The sequence below is a fragment of the Charadrius vociferus genome, unplaced genomic scaffold, assembly GCF_000708025.1.
Source record: "Charadrius vociferus isolate BGI_N301 unplaced genomic scaffold, ASM70802v2 scaffold549, whole genome shotgun sequence".
Taxonomy (NCBI): domain Eukaryota; kingdom Metazoa; phylum Chordata; class Aves; order Charadriiformes; family Charadriidae; genus Charadrius; species Charadrius vociferus.
In genome coordinates this window covers 723,569-742,676 of record NW_009650103.1, presented here as the reverse complement: position 1 = coordinate 742,676, position 19,108 = coordinate 723,569, and the positions used below count along the sequence as shown (strand labels likewise).

The window sequence follows — 19,108 nt, the reverse complement described above, 5'->3', positions numbered from 1 at the left end:
CCGGGGTGAGCCCCCCCCCGCCCCGGGAGGATGCGCTGCCCTTCGCCTTGCTGCATCGGGGGCAAAAACCCGGGCTTTTTCCGTCCGCCGCCGCCCCCCCTTTTGCCTTGAAGACGCACTTGGATTATTTTTTTCTTATTTACACTCGGCACATTGGCTGCGGTGGAGCGGGAAAGCCGCCCGCTCTCACCCCCCCCCCGTGCTGGCAGGGTTACATCAAACTATTGATCAACCTACCTGATGGTAAATCACTGATAAATCGTTCTCTAACGCATTAAAAACAAATTTCTGAGGATCTTAATGTGGGCAAGAAAATAGAATACTTCTCCAAAAGACAACCCCCCCCAAAATGACCCATTGTGAATAATACAGAGTTTATAGAGTAATAAGATAAGCAAACCTCATGCTTTGCTAAATTTAGGTTTGACAGGACAATCCTGGAAAGTAGCCTTTGGCGGCAGGTTATACTCTGGGCAAGATGTTAACTGTCAAGTACTGGGATCAAGCCTCGGGCATCTGAATTAGCTGTGAAAGTCATCAGACCTAGCGGGGAAAAAAACCTCCAAGAGAAGGATAAGGGTAAATGGACAATATTGTCAAAGGAACCTTAAACTTTTTACAGCACAAAGCTGACAGAATTTACATCTGCAAATCCATTTATGCTGTACTTAGAATTGAGGTTTTATAGGTTTGGAGAAGTGAGTCAATACCCTTCAAAAGTGTTTTAAAGAGAAATATATGGAGGAGGAATCAATTTAAATATGATAATTGTATAGCTTGGAGCACTGACAGCATTGAAGCTATTGGAGAATAGTGCCCTGTAGTCTCTCAAGTAGTGTTTTTGCATTTCAGACTGTGCCTTTAATGTTCTGTTACTTTTGTCTTGAGCAGATGGTATGATTTTGTCAACTGATTGCCTGATACGGTTTTCTATTAGTTCTGCAGATCTATGGGTTGGGTGGGAGCTAATAGGCCATGCTCCTATGAGTTTCCGTAGGAAATACTTTTCATGAGAAGTACCTTATACTTGTGAAAACCTTTGAAGCTCTGGGAAGTAAATATATTTTTTAAATGGTCTGCTGGAAGGTGCTGATTGACAGCCCTGGAGACAGAAAACCTCCAGGTGTCCATGCAGCAGTTCCAGAATGAACAGCAGCACTTTAAGCGTCTGTTCCTTGTACCCTGCCTGATCGTACCCTTGAATTGATTAGATCACTTTTTAGGTCCACAGCTGCTAATTCAGCTGTGTGGCCTAGACCATTAATGTGGTCGAGGCAGGCTGGAAGATAAGGGAGATATGATGTGTGGTATTGATGTTAGGCAAGAATGTATGCGTGAATGAATTGCAGTTCTATATGGAGCTGGTTGTGGTCTCATTCTGCCACATATACCATTTCTGAGATTCACGTGACCTTGGTCCACAGCTATGTACGATGCTCTCAGCACAGGGTATCACTGTAGCACAGCGGCTCCGCAGCATTACTTCTGAGGGGTGAATTTTACTCCTGTACCTTGATTTCTTGCCTTAATAGAGATGTACTTCCACGTTACCTAATCTGGATATCTCTTTGTAGCACATTGTAGTTTTTACAAGAAACTTATCTTTGGACTTCTCTAACGATAAAGTAAAATCTCTCTAGAGTCTCATTCCCCCAACTTTCAGAGTTGGAAACTCACACAAGCTTATGTTGAAAAGGAATTGATTATTCAAAGCTCTTGTGCTTCATAATCTACTTAAAACATGTAGATTGACTGTCTCATCAGAAAAGCTCTAAGTTTTATTTGCTATATAGCCCATTGGGTCATGTGTTTAAGGCCAGGAGACCTCTGGCTAGTTACTTACAGACTGTGTGCCCCTCCAATTACAGGTTATTAATTTGCCTTACATTCAAGAGACAGTTCCACATGAGTGAAAAGGAATACCATACTGCAGAGTTCTTCATTACCTACTCTGTCTGTACCACAGCAAAATAAGAATAATACTGATTTCTTCCTTCCTTTTTTTTTTTTCTCTTTTTTTTTTTTTCCCCTCTGGTCTGTGGAAGATGTTTTACAGTTTTAATGCAGCTGTTTTAAGTGTGACTGTTCCTGTTCAAGGGCAGCTGATGTACTTTGTAATGCCATTGAACAGCCAACAAGCTATGTTCCCCTATTGTGTTGAAGCGATAGGTATGTTTGCTAATCAAGAGGAGAGCAGAGCTTGCTGTCTGACTTGTTTATGTTTTATTTCTCACCATCAAGCTTTAGAGGGAGGCACAGAAAATATGTAAGCATCTATATTATTCAGTGATGTGTATATATATGTACATGAGTGCAGAATCAACCTGAAGTGCATTGCTGATATCTTCTACTCAGTCATCCCTGAAATTAGCAAGGTGTTGGGGTTACCACATATCCCCAGTATTACTCAAAATACCCCAAACCTGGCATGCCATTAGGTAAACTGTTAATTAATTGTCACTGTATCTTGATTTGTTTTTTCTTCTTGTGGTTGCTTCAGTTTTGTTCAAAAGTAGTGACCAAAGTACAGGATTTTGATCATCAGGATGCACAGAAGGCCGATGGGAAGTGATCAGATCGAGGAGATGCTGCCTGGTTCCCACCACAATTGCTTTTTAATTTTCTTGTAGGCTGTAGTGTTTCTGCTCCCCATATGCAGGATTGGAGCAATTTGACCCCCAGAACTGGAGAATCTCCTACAATCTGCTGGAAGCTCAACAGCACAGTATACCCACTTGTTTCTCTGTGCCATTCCTGGGGCTTTCAGCCTCTGCCCTTATTCCCTGTTCATCTCACACAGACGTCAGCTCCAGCAGAACCCTACCTTAGTGCAGTTTTACTCTTGGATTTGTAGGTTTCAGTCAAATCCCTTGCAAAACTGTCTAAGCATTCTGAAAATGTTTCAAAAAAACCCATGTATTTTGGCATCTTTGTACATCCATGTTAATGATTCCAGTAGGAATCATGATAAAATAACACGCATCAAGACAGAGAGTTTAGTGCTGCAGCCAAAAATTCAGGACTACCAGGAAAATTCCACTGATCTTTGTATGGAATATATTTTGGGCAAAGAGAAGGTGGGATTTTTTTTTTCTTTCTTCTTACCAGGGTGTCTTGGTTTTGTATTAGTTCTTGTAACCTGGAGGGTAGGGAAGAACTGCCCTGCAAAGAGCACTGAAATTCTCCTGTTATCCCCTCTATCCCTGCCTGCAGCTCAGGTCTGAGATAGATAAGTATCATCTGTCTAATAACATTTCTGCCTGCTGCTGCACTGTTGTATAGTTAATTTTATGGATCCCATTTTTAACAGAATGCTTAGTTTTGCATTGTCATTTTGCTCTCTGACAATGTGTCTAGTTTTATTCCATTCCTTTTTTCTTTTAGCAGATGGAGAATATTACTTGGTTTTTTATAATGTGAAGTGGGTATCCTCAATTAATACACTAATCTGTTTTCTAATTAATTCCCTGTGGTTTTCCTCCCTTTTTGCTGGTACATTGAATCCTGAGTGCAAGTCTGTAAACTCAGTAATTTGATTACTTAAAGGAGAAGTAATGAATTTCATGATAGATGTGTAAGTCTTTAGGAAATGTTAAATTTCAGGAAGCAAATAGATTCTGTTATTGTGGTTTAAAACCTGCTTGTACCCAGGGTATAAATGCACACTGATAATAATATACTCTACTAAAATACAGATGCATTCCTGTCAGCCAGTCCTAAAGCGAATTGCATTGTTAGAAATCTGACACATATTCTCTCCTACAAACACTTGTTGTTGTATTTTTGTATGCAGATGCAGAGTATCAAAACATCAACATTCCATGATGTGGATTTATGTAGCATTTTTTATTGCTTGTTTCCAGTAGAGGCAACAGTGTATTAGACATACTGTACAAATAAAGAGACGGGACTCTCACTGCTTCTTGAAAATTGTTTTGGCTGCTTTTTTGGGAAGTGGCTTGAGATGATTTTGCTGACCTTTCTTTTTGGTCATTTGACTCTAAACCCGACACATTGCAAGAGTCCTCGCAGAATTTTTAGTCACTCTTATAGAACCTAACAATTTAATCAATTTAATTTTTCTGTAAAAAGGAAAAGAAAAATAAAACAAACAAAAAAAACCCAAAAAACCCAAGACATGTAAGTTTACATATCCAATTGAAATATTTTACTTTATGAAGGCTGTAGTGAAAGTATGGAGGATACCTCCTTACCACTGTATTCCATTAAATAGAATTTTAAAAGCTGCATAGTAATTATAATCCCAGTCAGCACCTTGCTGATGTTCTCTCTTGCCTTAAAGAAAAATAATAATAAAGGAAAGAGAACTTCTATCTTTAAAATTAGGGAGTCATCAATGCAGTAATTACAGTAGTTGAAATACATTTTGGAAATTTATTTTCAGTTATAAAAGCTTCAAGCCGTTGGGCAAATTGGAGAAATATTGCATCTAACCTGCTGTGGCAGAACCATTATCATCTGCTATGTTAAATACAGAATGCCACAGAAATTTCTTTCCTGTTTTAGGATTTCTTTTACACAACTCAGATCATTATTTTTGCATTTTGATAAGATTATGTCACACGCTTCATTGTGACGTCAGCCCAGTGTGGCTGAGAGAAAAAGTACACTGCAAAATTATGTAGGCATCAGTTTTACCAAGTCCTTTGCTTTAGTCGTACAGCTCCGTATGAGTTTGGGGGTTTCATGATAGCACAGTAAATATGCAAAGTCAACAGTGATTCCTCTCTCCAAAATCTATCGATCATAAACAGGAATAATTCTGTGTGGTTTAGTTCCTGTAGCAGTCTGACCAGAGAAAGTAGTTTGTACCCTCCTTAATTGCAGACTCAGCATACAAAATAAATGTCATCTTTTTAATCCTTTGCAGTTCCAGACAACCTTGTTATGAAGATCCTGGCAGGACGCCTAAATGCACTAGACTGCATGACCAATGGTTGGGTGCTTTATGGCTTCCCAAGAGACATAGAGCAGGGAGAACAGCTGCAAAAATCACATATTATTCCAAACAGGTAAGATATAAATTTAGCAATCACGACATTACATACATGAAAAAATTGTTTATGGAAAGATGCAGGTGTTTATTGACACTGTATAGGCTGTTGCATCTTATTTATTTATTCCTTCCTTAGCTAGAAAAGAGGTCTTGCTCCTGGAGAGTAGGAAATAGAGCATTGGCCTTACAAATCCTCCAGATGGCCAGACTGTGGGAGAGAGAAGAGGTTTGTTCTTCTGGTTATTTGTTTGAGTTGCCTCTAAAGGCAAACCATAAGAAATGGATTAAAGTTTGGATTATATCAGAAGGTGTATTTTATTTGCAGCAGGAGGGGGGATCTACATCTTCTTTCTTTCGCATTGGTGTAATATCATGGAAATATATTAGTATTGCGAGGAGCTCATTATGAGACTTTTGGGTTTTGTGAAATAATTAAAAACAACATGAGAATTATATTTTATTTGAGCTATAATGAAGTGTTCAGAAATGTAATATAAGAGAAATGAGCATCAAAAGAGAACTGTTATGACTACCAGGCAAATAAAATGGAGTTACTCTTTGCAGCTGGTCCAAGGGTGGTAAGGATTTGAAATGCTGGTGTACTCGTCAAAGCTGAGAGGCTTCTCCGTTCCCCTCCATGGGTTCCTGGTTCAGTCCATACCACTGGTGGACACAGGGGCCACTCCAAAGGCATACGTTGGAAATTTGTAGTCTGTATACTTCCAGGAATCTTATTCTTATCTAGAAAGTAGTAGTGGAAATATATTACCCACTTAAGTGTTTAAGTTGGCAATGTTACTCCTCCTCTGTCTTCTGTGTGGCTGCCCTCGCTTCTCCCCCCCGCCCAGTACAGGGTACAGCGGAAAGATGTAAAAGGGTAAGATGGAATCGGCGAACTGGGGAGAGAAGAGAGGAGAGTAAAAAGGGAGGGAGCTAGCAGTCATGCCATCAAGGTTTAAAAATTAACATATGTGAAAACAAGAGTAACTTCATTTATTAAAAGTAAGACAAAATACATCTTAAACAGGAATTCATTTAATGAAAAAAGGGAGAAAGAATCTTGAAACATGCTAGATTCAGGTAAATAACAGTTCCCATGGATTATTCTTGATGTGCATTTAGAAGGTAGGTCCTGAGTCCCTAAACACGTATCCGAGTACCTGAGATCAGTGTGAATACTCAAGTGTGTGCCATGTGCTTCTTTACAGGATCAAGACCTCATCAAGTGAGGAACAACTCATTATAAAATTGTGTGGGTGGGAATTTGGCACTGATCCATTTGCTCAGCTTCCATTTTCTTTAAAGAGCTCTGCAGATTCATATCCGAGTTAAGAATTTGGCCCCTACTATTTTATATGGGGGTTGAAGTAAGGGACAAAAGCAGACATCATGCTACCTGATTGATTTTGGAGCTGATATTTTCCAGGAAACTGTAGTGGTAGGTATATAAGGGAGAGAGGGTGATTATAAACAAAAGGACATATTGCAGCATAGGATAGCAGGGCAGTAATTCAGTTTCTGTTGTGATGCTAGTTATAAAACACTATCTGCAGAGGTGGTGTTTCTGACATCAGGAGAAAAACCTGATAGAATTATAGCCTTAAAATCAATCTGGGAATAGGATGCAGAAATCTATAAATCAGACACAAAACAATCTACAAAGTCTCATTTTTAGGAGGGCTCTGTTGATGAAATTAGATTAAAATAAATTTACATATATATCAAGTTTATTATTAAAATCTAGTCACATCAGTAAGCAAAATTATTTGTGAAAGAGTATGTTACTCTCTGGTTTGAACTTGAAGTAGACCTCTTTGGCTGATCAGAACACAGAGTTATTGTCTGCTTGTCAAGTCATAAATCTATTCCTTAGAGCTAATAAATGGTTAGTGTTCAAATACTATGTTTTATCTGACTCCCACCTCATAAAGCTGGTACACATAATACTAAATTATACAGCATTGAGCAGGATCAGTCTCCTGACTCCTCCATCTTATGGAAAGAAAAACAAACCTAGTAATTGATGGTAGAAAAGAAGGAAAATAAAGTTATTTGAAAACAAACAAAATGGGCTATAAAGTTTGTTAAAACGTAATAATAAAAAAATCTCATACAGCATCAGCCACTGCATCCAAAGAACTGCCCTGCAACAAAAAGGAAAATAATTCATTTTCCACTGAAAAAGTAAGGTACAGGGTTTTCTTTAAATTAGAATTTGCAGTAGGCAAAGGCTTGCTTGCAGGCTGGTACGGGAAAACCTGCCTGTATCAGACAAAACCTGTCTACCAAAGAACTGCTCTTTCTGTACTCAGAGAAGACATGTATTGCTTTCTGTGTTCCTCCTTATGAAGCAGTTACTGCTTAAGTGGACAGGATCCTAATCGTATTGAACTGTGGCAGCCTTTAGGGCAAATAAGAAGCTGAATCTATTAGTGGTCTCTCAGCTATCTAGTAAAAGAACACCATTAACCACTTAGTGCCTACGGTAAGTGGGAATCCAAACACAATTACAGGTTGGTGTCTGAAGCTCAGAACTACTAAGGCAAAGGACTGAATTCAGTCCCTCATCCAAATAAGTGTAAATAGGTATTTTAGCTTTTTTAATTGTTAATGCTTGAGCAACAATAGAAAATATATAGCATAGTCATGGATAGTTTTAATATACAGAAAGCTCTATTTAATAGCTAGCAAAATTTTTCTTATCTCCTTCTGCCCTCTCCCAAACTTACAGTTAAAATAAGATTCAGCAGCAACAGTGTCATCTGTTATATATCTCTTGTCATTAGCTTCAGCTGGTTCATGACCAGCTGTCTGCTGGTTCCAGGCCAGCTTAAGGCAATCAGCAGTTTAAGGATTCCCTGAGCCAGAGGGTCATCTGGACAACTGTCTAACAGCCCATTTTCCTTGACTTTATAGTCTCTTTTTCAACACACTGTACTTCTGGCCTCCACCAAATCGTATGGAAAAGAGTTTTACTTTTTCACCAGACATCATCTGAAAATACTTCACAGTGTTTTTTCTGGGCTCCTTTCTTCTATGGAAACACAGTTAGAAGCCTTCTCTGTTCACGCTCTCCTAACATGCCTGATTTTATAAGCCTCTTATATATGCCTGTTCTGTCGTCTCTTCCCCAGGCAAAGAACCTTGGTCTGGTTATCCTTTCGTTTCCCAAAAGTCATTTCACTCTTCTGCTCAACCTGTCCCCCTGTTCTCTACCTTCTCTAGTTATTCTAGCTGTTTCTTTTCTAAGGTGGGACGACCAGAACTGCGTTCAGTTTTGAGGCTAGCACTGTGCGTTGGATGTTCATCTATTACCATAAACATTTGTCTTTGTTTTGATCTTAACTCCATTACTCATAATTGCTGATATTCTGTTAGATGTTATTGTGCTAGATTTCGGAAGAATGTCCTGTATGTGTCAGCTATGGTAACTGTACAGTGTGTCTTTCATTGAAAATATACTGAAAAATCACTAAGTGCCACAAATCTCAATTGAGTGTGTGCAAGCTCAGCACAGAGCCTAAAGACCCTTTAACTCAAGGTCTCTAGTCAAAATTGTAACCAGGTTTGTGTTAGAGTTCTCCTCAAGCTGATAAAGCAAGCCCTTCCATCTGTGCCAACGGGCTGTGCTGCTAAGTGTGTCCTGGGATTCCTAGATCCTCTGTTCCATCATTTCCTTTGTTTTTTTCCATCTGATCTGAATCCAGGGTCGATTGTTTCACATTTCAGTATTGACTAATTATATTACAGCAGTATCTACAAATGATACAAGTGGAAAGACAAAGCTGGGATGGGGAGGGATGAACTTGAGAATTGACCTGACAATACATATATAATATATTTCAAATACCCATTTTTCCAATATATTAAAGTTTTTTTCTTTTCCAGTAGAGAAAATAAACGGCACTAGCTTCTCCAGTGCAAGTTTTTCAGCAGTGTTTTATTTGGCCTTCAAAATGATTTGGTTGTATCCCCAATTATGTCATCTTTTTACGTAATATATTTAAAGCTTCTTTTTCATCACACTGCTAAGGACCTGTATTCAAACAATTTAGGATAATGAAGTTCCTAATTTCTAAGGTAGAATCTGTGAATATGATGAAAAGGGAAAAATCAGAATGGAAATAAAGATTTTCTAATTTTTTTTTAACTATTTGGTCTTTACACGGGGCTTTCATATTTCTGCAGCTGATCCCAATGTGGATTAGAGTTAATAAACAGCCTATTAATGGAGGCCTGAACTAGGAAATGGAGTTTGAATCAGCAGCAAAATTCAATGGCTGGCGAAGGTTAATAACTCCATTACTATCAGCTCTATTTTTTAGCCGTTTGAAGAGCTAGGTGTTAGCCTTATCTTACTCCTCATTAATTGAGCTAATAGAACCCCAGTGACCCTACCATGCTGCCATTATCTGAGAGTTTACCAGACATGGACTGGAATACTTATCACTGAATACGTATTCCTCAGATTCATTTTTATATCAGAAATATTTTTGTTAAAGATTGTCTGTCTTCAGGTTTCTTTTTGTCTTTTCATTTGCTTGCTGCCTTCTGTAACAGCTACATATTTGGAAATTAAATGTAAATGACTTAATTAAAATCCTATCAAGGAACAAGCGAAGTCCCAAAATAGTTGCATCAAGGAAACATAATAGTGATTGAATTATTCTGACATGAAAAAATCTTACAGGGCATTTTTAAAACTTTGGCCTAATTTAAATGATGGATATTGTGTGTTTATAATAGATGTGTTTTTAATTGATGGCATACAAAAATCTGATGAGTAACAAAGAAGAAATGTTATAATTATATCTACTTATTTTCTCCTCATTTTCAGGGGAAAAAAAACCCAGAAAAACGATGTGGTAATCAAGGTACTAAGTCAGTACAATAAAATGTGCCTGGACCAGGGAGAGAGAGAAACAGTAGGAAAAGTCCAAGTGACCTATGTAGGATTTGGCTTAATTTATAAAGTAGTAAAAATAATAGGCAGACCAATTCACTGTTTCAATCATTCTCTTTTTTTGTCTCTTCTGATTAGAAAGCAGCTCGCTCTTACCAGAGCCATTATATGGTTGCTGGTTTACTGACTGCTGTCTTCGCTAATGCTAATTGGTTTCCTTTTTATTATCACTTTGCACATCAGTGCTCCCATCTCAGCCAGTCTCCTCCTCCTCCCTCACATGTTCAAAGTCAGACAGACTGACTGGTTTGGTAAAAACTAAGGGTCAAGACGGCGGGAGCTAAAGGCACAGGATCTTCTTGAGGTCAACGGTATGCTTATGAAATAGAAACATATTTTGGCAAGTGTGTTTTAGGTGATGAATTCTTATTTGTCTTCCCCACTCCAGTGGAGGTACCACCCTCTCAGCTGTGCTGACTGTACAGCACGTACCCGCAAAGCCATGCGCTGAGGGAGCAGAACACCCTGGCCAAGTGATAAGAATTTTTTTCCCAAACAAAAGCCATTGTAGATTGTGCTTGCTGGGCAAAATTAACAAATCTTCCTGTTGCCTGGACTGGTGAATGACTCGTCTGCTTCCCTGAGTGAGTGGGATCAGTTTAATCCACAGTAGCCTTTTCCAAGCTACAGTAATTCAGTCGTCGTGTTATCTCTTGATGCAAGCGTTTTGAGACTTACCCTGTTCATTGACAAGAGTTTAATTAAGTCATTTACCTTTGTTTCTTGATTTACCTCTACTGCAAGAGGCATTGCTGAGCACTCTGTAATGTTCGAAATGTATCAGGGAAGCTCCCACTACCCTATGTGTACCAGCTGTGCATAAAAAGGTATGCATTGCTCTGGCGTGAAGGCTCCATTAAGCAGTCACACCCATGGGCTACTTAACAGTGACAACTAATTCTCCACATGTAGTGCAAAAAGCCGCACACGCACAGTCTTTTGCCCTACACAAATCTGACGGAAGCAGCTCCTTGTGCAGATTTCTGAGGTTCATCCATAGTGGAGAATCCTTATTCTGCGTTCTCCCGCTCGTTCATAGTTAAATTGTGCTCTCTCTTCCTGCATAACATAACACTAATCCAAATAGAAGCTATTGCTATTAAATAATCCAAGAGATAGAAAATTGGATGATTACAACAGAAACATTATGTCACTTCTGCTGCACATTCCGCCTGACCTATATTGGTACCATAAGAGCCTTTCTATCCTGGGGAAAGGCGTTAATATGCATCTTGAGCCAACAATAGCAAAACATCAAATGCAGTTTTAAAATCTGTCTATGGACTTTCTGTAGGATGCTGCATTTGCTGTCACAAGCATCACGTCTTGTTTCTTATTTTGCTCCAACAAGACTAGGAAGTATATTTGGCTTCAGCTGTGGGAGGCAGATATTATTTTTAGAAGTTACCTCATACAAGCTCATTTGATGGCTGGTGTTTGTTTGGTGAAGTCATGGATACAGCAATTAAGGAGATCTCTGATCTCAGCAAGCTTCCTAAGTCTCCAGGAAGAGAAAGAAGAAAAGCTGCTACTTCTAAGTCAATATTTTTATTTTTTAAGGACCCAAACCCACATGCATAATCCTTTCATTCTTTTTACTGCTGAAAGGAGGGATATTTTTCTGCAGTAGCTACCTCTTACAAATAAGGAAACATTAGGAAACTTGAAGACTTTCTGTCCTGATTGCCCTTATGTTGAAACCATTTTTCTCAGAAGATGCCAGCGGTAACAAGGCTGCCATTCTGAACTCAATACCTACCCAGAGAGAGAGAGAGAAGACTCTGAAAGCGGTGGAGTCTGGGCTACTTTTCACAGTTTTGGCAATGGTAGCAAGGTTTAGACATGGCAAACCAAACCAGCAATGTCTCTGCTTTCTCCACGTGGGAACAGATACAGTCAAACTGTGAAAGCGCTGGGCTTAATGCTTTCAGTGCTTCTTCACAAAGTGCCATAAAGTATCCACACTTTCAAGGTAGAGCTCTTAGCTCCTCCTTTGGCTGCCAAAATTAGATGCCGGTGTGGCAGCAGCAATTTGAACAAGGTGACTTTGAGTAGGTGACACTGGGTAATATTTGAATCACGAAGAGTCAAATAACTTTGAATGATGTCAAATTCAGCATTATGGGAAACTTTCTGTTTGAATACTTGACTCTGCAGTTTGGAAGGAGCTGGCTAGAGCAGGCAACATTTCAGAAAGAGTCAAGATCCGAGAAGGCCTGATTTGGTCAGCTACACAAGAGTCCTGTGCCCTTACGTGCTGTCAGTCACTTGAGGGCAAAGGGCTGGCTTGCATCCCTGCAGAGAATAACTGTTTACGATGGGTATTATTATTTGAGATTGTCTCTAGTTCTTGGAAGAAACTGAAGATTTTCACTGAACCAACTAGCCAAGTTCTCACACACATGGAAAACCTTTCCCCTATTACTCAGGAAGCTGAGATGAAGGGTGTCCTGTGGTCAGTATGGGGAACTTGCACATTTCCATCTTGTCAGGGGAAAATATGTTGATCTGAGAACTGCCTGAAAGAAGAACCAGGGTTTTAAAATCCTGCTTCACATTGACAGCTTCATGGTACCAGTCCTTACAAATCAACAAAGGTTGTTCAGGGCATTCACCTGAGCCACAACTTTTGTTTAAATGAAACAGTCAAAATAATCAGTGTTGTCATTTAAGTAGTAGTCAAGTCATCTAACCTGTGCTTTTCCCTTCTGAAGTCTCTTTGCTTTGGTGACCAAAATGTGTGAATAAAAACCTAAGAGCATCCCTGAGAGCTCACTGAACTCTGGGTTCCTTCGGGCATCCCAGTTTGCTCTCCATTCATCTTGTGCTCCATCTGGGTTGGGATCCAGCAGTATTCAAGATGCTGTTTGAGTGCTGTAGCATCGAACCTGAGGGGCCATTCTGCAGCTCTTCTGTGAGGCTGTTTGGTATAGAGTCACTTTTAACTAACAATTTTGCTAAGACTGGTATGCGGGAAAGACATAGGTGAACGCAGTCATGTACCATCAGTGCATTTCGTGGAATGCAACACTGATTGATCTCAGCAGGGTAAAATATGATGTGCTTTGCCAATTCTGAAGAGTTCTTTATGGACTAAAGCAGTAATTTTCAAAATTTTACCTTAATTTCCTCAGTAGTTCACACATAAATAAGAACCATATACATGCAAGTCTGATTTTGTAGGAAGCTACTGGTTTAAAGATCTGACTGGAACCAGAAAAACTTCTGAAAAATCGAGGGAGGAAAACTTCAAATGCAGTGGTGTGGCAGCATTTTAGTTTGCATTGGGTAAGATTACACATATGGATAAAACTGATGAAGGTTTTGCATGTGTGAGAACTGTGGATGGAGACACTTAGTGTCTGAGAAAGCGCGACAGGAAAAGGAGGGCTGTCCAGTGTTGTCAGGTAGCTCAAATTCCATTGATCTCTTACCATTTACTTCAGCAGTGTGGTAGCAAAAGTTGGCTGATTATTATTCTGAGTAAATGTAGAAAGGTCACCCTTACATCTGTACAGGTTAAAACTGAGTTTATGAAAGTCTGTTACTGCATTTGCTGTCTGACATTGAGAGCACAGGGGCAGCACTTTTAGAGGAACTACATTACAAATGTGCATTATCTTTGAACCCCATGATTACTAGAATTCAGGATTTCTGGAGTAAAAACTTAGGACGAGATTGTGCCAGCTGTGCTCTGATTTAGTGGTCTCTTTGGATCTGAGACTAATCCCAGAGCGAGCCATTGCTCAGAGCTAGTGTGACTGGCAAAATTGGCCCATACTGAAAACCACAGGCAGAACAGGCATTATGCTGCTTTTGCTTAGATTCTCCAAGCTGAAGATCTGGGAAGACAAGTGCATCAGTCTGTAGCAAATATAATACGGCTTGGGTGATTAAAACTGTCAAGTAATATTGCATATTGAATGGAGACTAGTTTGTCATTACCATGAGGATTAGAAAGTGTAATCTTCATTAAAACATCAGTGGATTTACTGCTGTTTGCCTTGGAACAAGATATTTGCTCAGAATTTTCTAGTAAGTAAATTTAGCAAGTGCAGGGCAATTTAAGAGAGCGGAGCTGAGTACTGTCATAGCTTATTCTGCAGGAAAGATGTAGGAATGATCCCTTATGTCTGACAGATGCACTGGATCTAATTCTATTGGTCTGGATCACCTGCAGTCACATAAATGTATTAATCGCCATCACTTAAATTGGCTTCTTTTGGCCCAGGTATAAGTGGTGACCGAGTGTTTTTGTGCTGTGTAAGGATCATATTTTCTGTCCCTAAATACATTATGTTTACAAAATTCTGTATTGCAGAACTCTGTCCTTTGTAAGGCTGGAAATACATTTTGAGTAAGACTTTTATCTGTCCCACAGAGGCTTTTAAATGTTATCCTTTTCTAACGTGCTGTATTTCTGATCTCAGTAAGACTATCATGTTTTGCATATGATAAAAATTATTTTTTAAAAAATTGTAGTCTAATATTGTTCTGATATGAATGCTGATTAATATCCCACTGATACGCTCTGAGTGAACAATCCAGAGGACAGTCTGTTCTTTTGATATAACTGACCAATGTCAAGGTACAGCAGGTTTAAAAATAATTGTTTCATTTAACCTTTTAGTAAATGCTGCTATTTTTGTGAACATAATTTAAGCTGATTTTCAGGCCAAGTATATAGGAAGAGTTCCTCCTCACATACATTCAGTGAAATCGAAGGATTTGTATTGGCCATGAACGCTCCCCAAAGTTAAAGAAAACAGAAGCAAAATAAAGAAATGATGTTTTTTTTCAACCCCTTGAGTCCTTTGGACTCTTCAGATTGATGTATATTTTTCTTAGCAACGTTGCAGTAAAACACTGAACTGTCAAAGCTGTGTTGGGTATGGTGAACTTCCCGTATTGTTGTAAAGTTTACTTTCTCCTTTTAAAAGTACGGTTTGCTCACAGAATTCTGACTGCAGTTGTGCATTTCTAACCTCCGTGGATGAGACTGCATAAAATTAGCTGCTGTAGGAGCAAGCCCTTAGCCTCCATTCCACCATTCAAAGTGTATCTCAGCTTGAAAACTTGCTGCCATTTTTTTTTTGTTAAAAATGTTACTCGCAGTCCATTATACCAAATCCAGGTTTTTATTAACTTTCCGTTAATAAATATCTGAAATGCATTTTGCTCAGTGATTATTAAAGAATTCATGCATTCCAATTCTGTAATTCTTACAGTAAGTAGCTGTTCCTCAGAAAAACCATCCAATAAAACACAGCAAAACCAGTGATGGCAGGAGAGAAGCTTGGACACAATGACAAGGGAGAACTAGGAACAGATTAATTTCTTAAAATCTCTTCCATGTCCCTCTTTGGCTGTGTATTTGCATTGCAAATATAGGAAGTTTGATCAGGACAGCTTCCAAATTGTCCCATCTGCAAAAACTTGAGAGTGGCTTCGTGTTGTTTTCCTGCTAAGTATAGGAGAGCTCTGTATTCAGGCTGAATGTTTGGCTTTAGCTCCTGCCTCGTAGAGAATTTCTCCAGTGGTTCCTAAGTTTCTCATCGTGCTGTCCTCCTTCCCCCCAGCCCTACCTGACCCTGCTATAGATGGGAACTGTTGTTTTACCTTGTTGATGTTTTGTCTATATTTGCTTTAACCAGATGCCCCTCTTTGCATGCAGCACTGGGACTCATCCCCTCTCTCCTATCAACAATAATTAGCCTTGTAAGACTAATGGAAGAAATCGTGTCTAATTACCCTGTTGAAGGCCCAATTATGTTATTAACATTTGTGGGCTATAAGCTAATGATGAGGAGAGCCTCTCATTTGCATAGCATTAAGTTAATTGAGCTGGAAGCTATGGGGTGGATAGCGGTGATGATAGCAGGATTCTGTTACAGAATGGATAATGATGACCGGAGCAGGATGATTCACCTGACAGGTTTATTAATTAACGGCTATCTGATTACCTAAAAGAAATGGCAAGTGGCAGTCCTCCTGAAAGAAGCTGTAGTATTTTTTTAATGAAAGATGCTATATCACTGCTGATATTCTGGGGTGATTTATGGCAATGGCAGCGTAAGCTCTTTACTGGAAGACTACACAAAAACCTGTTCTGGGTTCCTCCCTGCCCTTGCAAAAACGTGCTGTGAAGGTCTGGTCTTTCTAAATATGCTGTGAAGGTCTGATCCTTCTAAATATGCCTAATTCTTACATGGTGCGCACAGTAGGGCTGTGCCAGTGGATTTGCGTGGCTGTATGAACAGCGTGTTTTGAAAATCCTTAATTGTTATATAATCTGGGACTTTTGCCCTTGGAAAAAACAGAGGATTTGATTTTGTAAAAATTGGGGGTTTTTTCATTATGGTATTAGGCAGGATTCTATGTTGTATTAGGGAGAGAATAACTATAAATGTTCAGCTTTTCACGTTTTCCCAGTATGTACAAACTGCGAGTGAAGGTGAGTGCCCGTACCTTCAATTATTTTCAAGGTACAAACAGTTATGCAAAGTTGTTAGGCCTTTTAAGGAACAGGAATCTTTTTTTATTTAAAACAGTTCTAAGAATAAAAATACTTCTTTTTCTTTTTGATTAGATGTCAGGTTCTTTCTGGCTAATTCCAAACACATTGTAATTCACAACAGATTCAGAGAGGGTCTTGTTTGAACGATAGTATCTTTTAGATGAAAAAAATCACTGTTTAAAAGTTGCCTGTGCCATCAGTCCAAGACTGAGTAACTTGCTATGCAGTTACTTATCGTTAGAAACCCACACCTCAGTTCTGAATGCATCTGAATGTCAAATATAGCTTCCAGTCAACAGCTCTTTTTAGATTTTCTTCAGCTACATCGAAGAGCCTGTTATTAAATCATGTCAACTCCAGACCTTGCCCAGTGGCTAAGGTACCCAGTTCATCCTGGAACAACCTTTGACCAGACTTCTCCCAGGAAAAAAAGAGAACATTACAAGTTTTAGCTTTTCAGACAAAGACTTTTTATCCATTTTGGTGGCTTGATGATTAGTGTTTCAATAGTAATAGATTTGTGAGAGTAGAGACCTGAAGATAAAATACAATCGTCATTATTTTGCTGTTGGAGAACTTATATGCACAAAGTCTCCCTGCATTCTGCAACTGGCATTTGTTGGGTACCAAGGAGCTGAGAACGTTGCCTTGATCTGATGTGGTAAAAAGGCCAAAATTTTAGTTTATTAGGTACATACAGATATTCACAAATCACCACAGGCACTTTTGGTCAAAAGAAGTAGAGAAGAAAAATGAAAAATCAAAAGATGAAGGAAGTAATCTGGGAGAATAGCACCTGGAGCCAGGTAACAGTCTGCTCTCTTTACTGGTTATGACTTGCAGCTACCAGCAAGAATAGAGAGTCCAACCAATTACCACCGATTGAGGGAGAATTACTCTGTGTAGCTGTGGACACCTGTGTGATGTGAAGCGAGTGAGGGAGAAGCATTTGTGTAACATTTACAAGGAGCATCTTCCATCTCCTTTCAGCACGTGATGGTACAGGGCCTCATGTTGTAGTTGCATAGAAATTACCTAAAAAGCTTGTTCAGGAAACCTAACACAATGAATAAGTGCTTTTGCTGGAATTTAAACCCTACATCTTCCTGGTGTTCATTAGTTTTCTGTAACCACTAACCCACGCAGTCAGTGTTGGATAGAAATATCTTTACTGTATAAATTAGTTTTTCTGTAAGGTGTTCTGTAGTTCACTACAGAGCCTTGCTGTATAAAATAGCCAAACGCAGCATCAAGCCAAGATCTGATAGATCGGGAATTATGTATTTAATTCAGAGTTCTGTATAGAGTGCTCGTAAAAGCTTGATCATGATAGAGGGGCTAATAAACATTTGGGAACATAAATATTTCTGTAGGAAATGGCTTTGTGAAACATTTAGTTGTTGAGTAATAAGAACTGAGAAAATCAGAAGAGTAGAAATCTCTAGGTACTAATCTGATGGGTTATATATGTTGCAATGATAATAATGTTGAGAGAGAATTTTTATGGGACCAGTAGCAGCAAATACATTGACTCCTGCACTTTACTAGTGTCTTCATTTTCTTGTGCTTGCCCCACTTGCTATCTCTGCTGCTCCAAAATTCAGCTTTAAACCTAGAAAAGCAGCGGAGGAGACCTCAGGGTGCTGAGCTACTCCCCTGGACACAAGGGTGTAAGTCCTCTGGCAAAGCCTTGGAGTCAACCCGTGATCAGATGTTCACTAGAGGAATGGATCAACATCTACCGAAGGCCAGGCAGCGTTTGTTGTCGGGGATGGACTGCAAGGGAAGTACAGCTATGTGAGGATTTGAGGGGGAATGATGCTCGCTCTCTGTCTTTTGTTTTTCTGGAACATCCATTACTTGAGTATTTAGGCATCAGTCCAGCCAGACAACACAAGGAAATATATTTCAGAAAAGCACACATCAAAAAGTATTTTAAATGGCCAAATTGTCGAACAAAACATTCTGGCAACACAGCTGGTGCTCTTGTCAGTCTGTAGGCTAGGAAATAAGAAGAGAACCAGTAAGAAAAATAAAAACAACCTGGGAATAGCTAATCAGGTCAGAAGTGATGTTTTGGCTGCAAGAATTTTGAGGGCTGTAGAGAAAAATAGAATCAGATTAGAAAATGTTTGTCCATCCTGTATGACAGATGTGGGAGAAGATGTAATCATTTGTTACTTCTCTTTTTTCCTCTGAAAACAGCAGCAGCAATGAGCTGGCAGGCACAGTGAAATGCAGTTAGCAAAAGTAATGGGAGTTGAAAGTTTGACCTTTTGTGATGGAAATTTGATATGAAAAAAGGGTCTTTTGATAATTTCTCTACCCAATCAGATATGGGAGATGTCTTGATCCCGTTTCCTCATTTGCATGCTGACTGATCTCATTTGAAAACCCAATCATTCAGAAATATTGGGACGTCAACAGAAATGTTACAAGCAAGGAGCTGTTTTATCTGAAAGGTCTGCAGGATGTCATCTCTTGTTTTTCACTCCAGTGGCCTGATCTCTTCTTCATGATTCCATGTTTTTATTGGCAGGATAAGTTGAACATATTGAAATGCAAATAGCCCTTTCCACATTGAACCAAAATATAGGAGGTTTTTTCGGTA

At 39.2% G+C, this 19,108-nt stretch overlaps 1 protein-coding gene across 1 annotated transcript in view; it reads left to right on the top strand.

The window, feature by feature from the left end:
- AK8 (adenylate kinase 8) overlaps nt 1-19,108 on the top strand; it is a 70,712-nt gene that overhangs the window by 36,939 nt on the left and 14,665 nt on the right. The window contains exon 10 of the mRNA XM_009892235.1: nt 4,892-5,033. Within this exon, the coding sequence (XP_009890537.1) occupies nt 4,892-5,033 (142 nt within the window). The remainder of the gene's footprint in view (nt 1-4,891; nt 5,034-19,108) is intronic.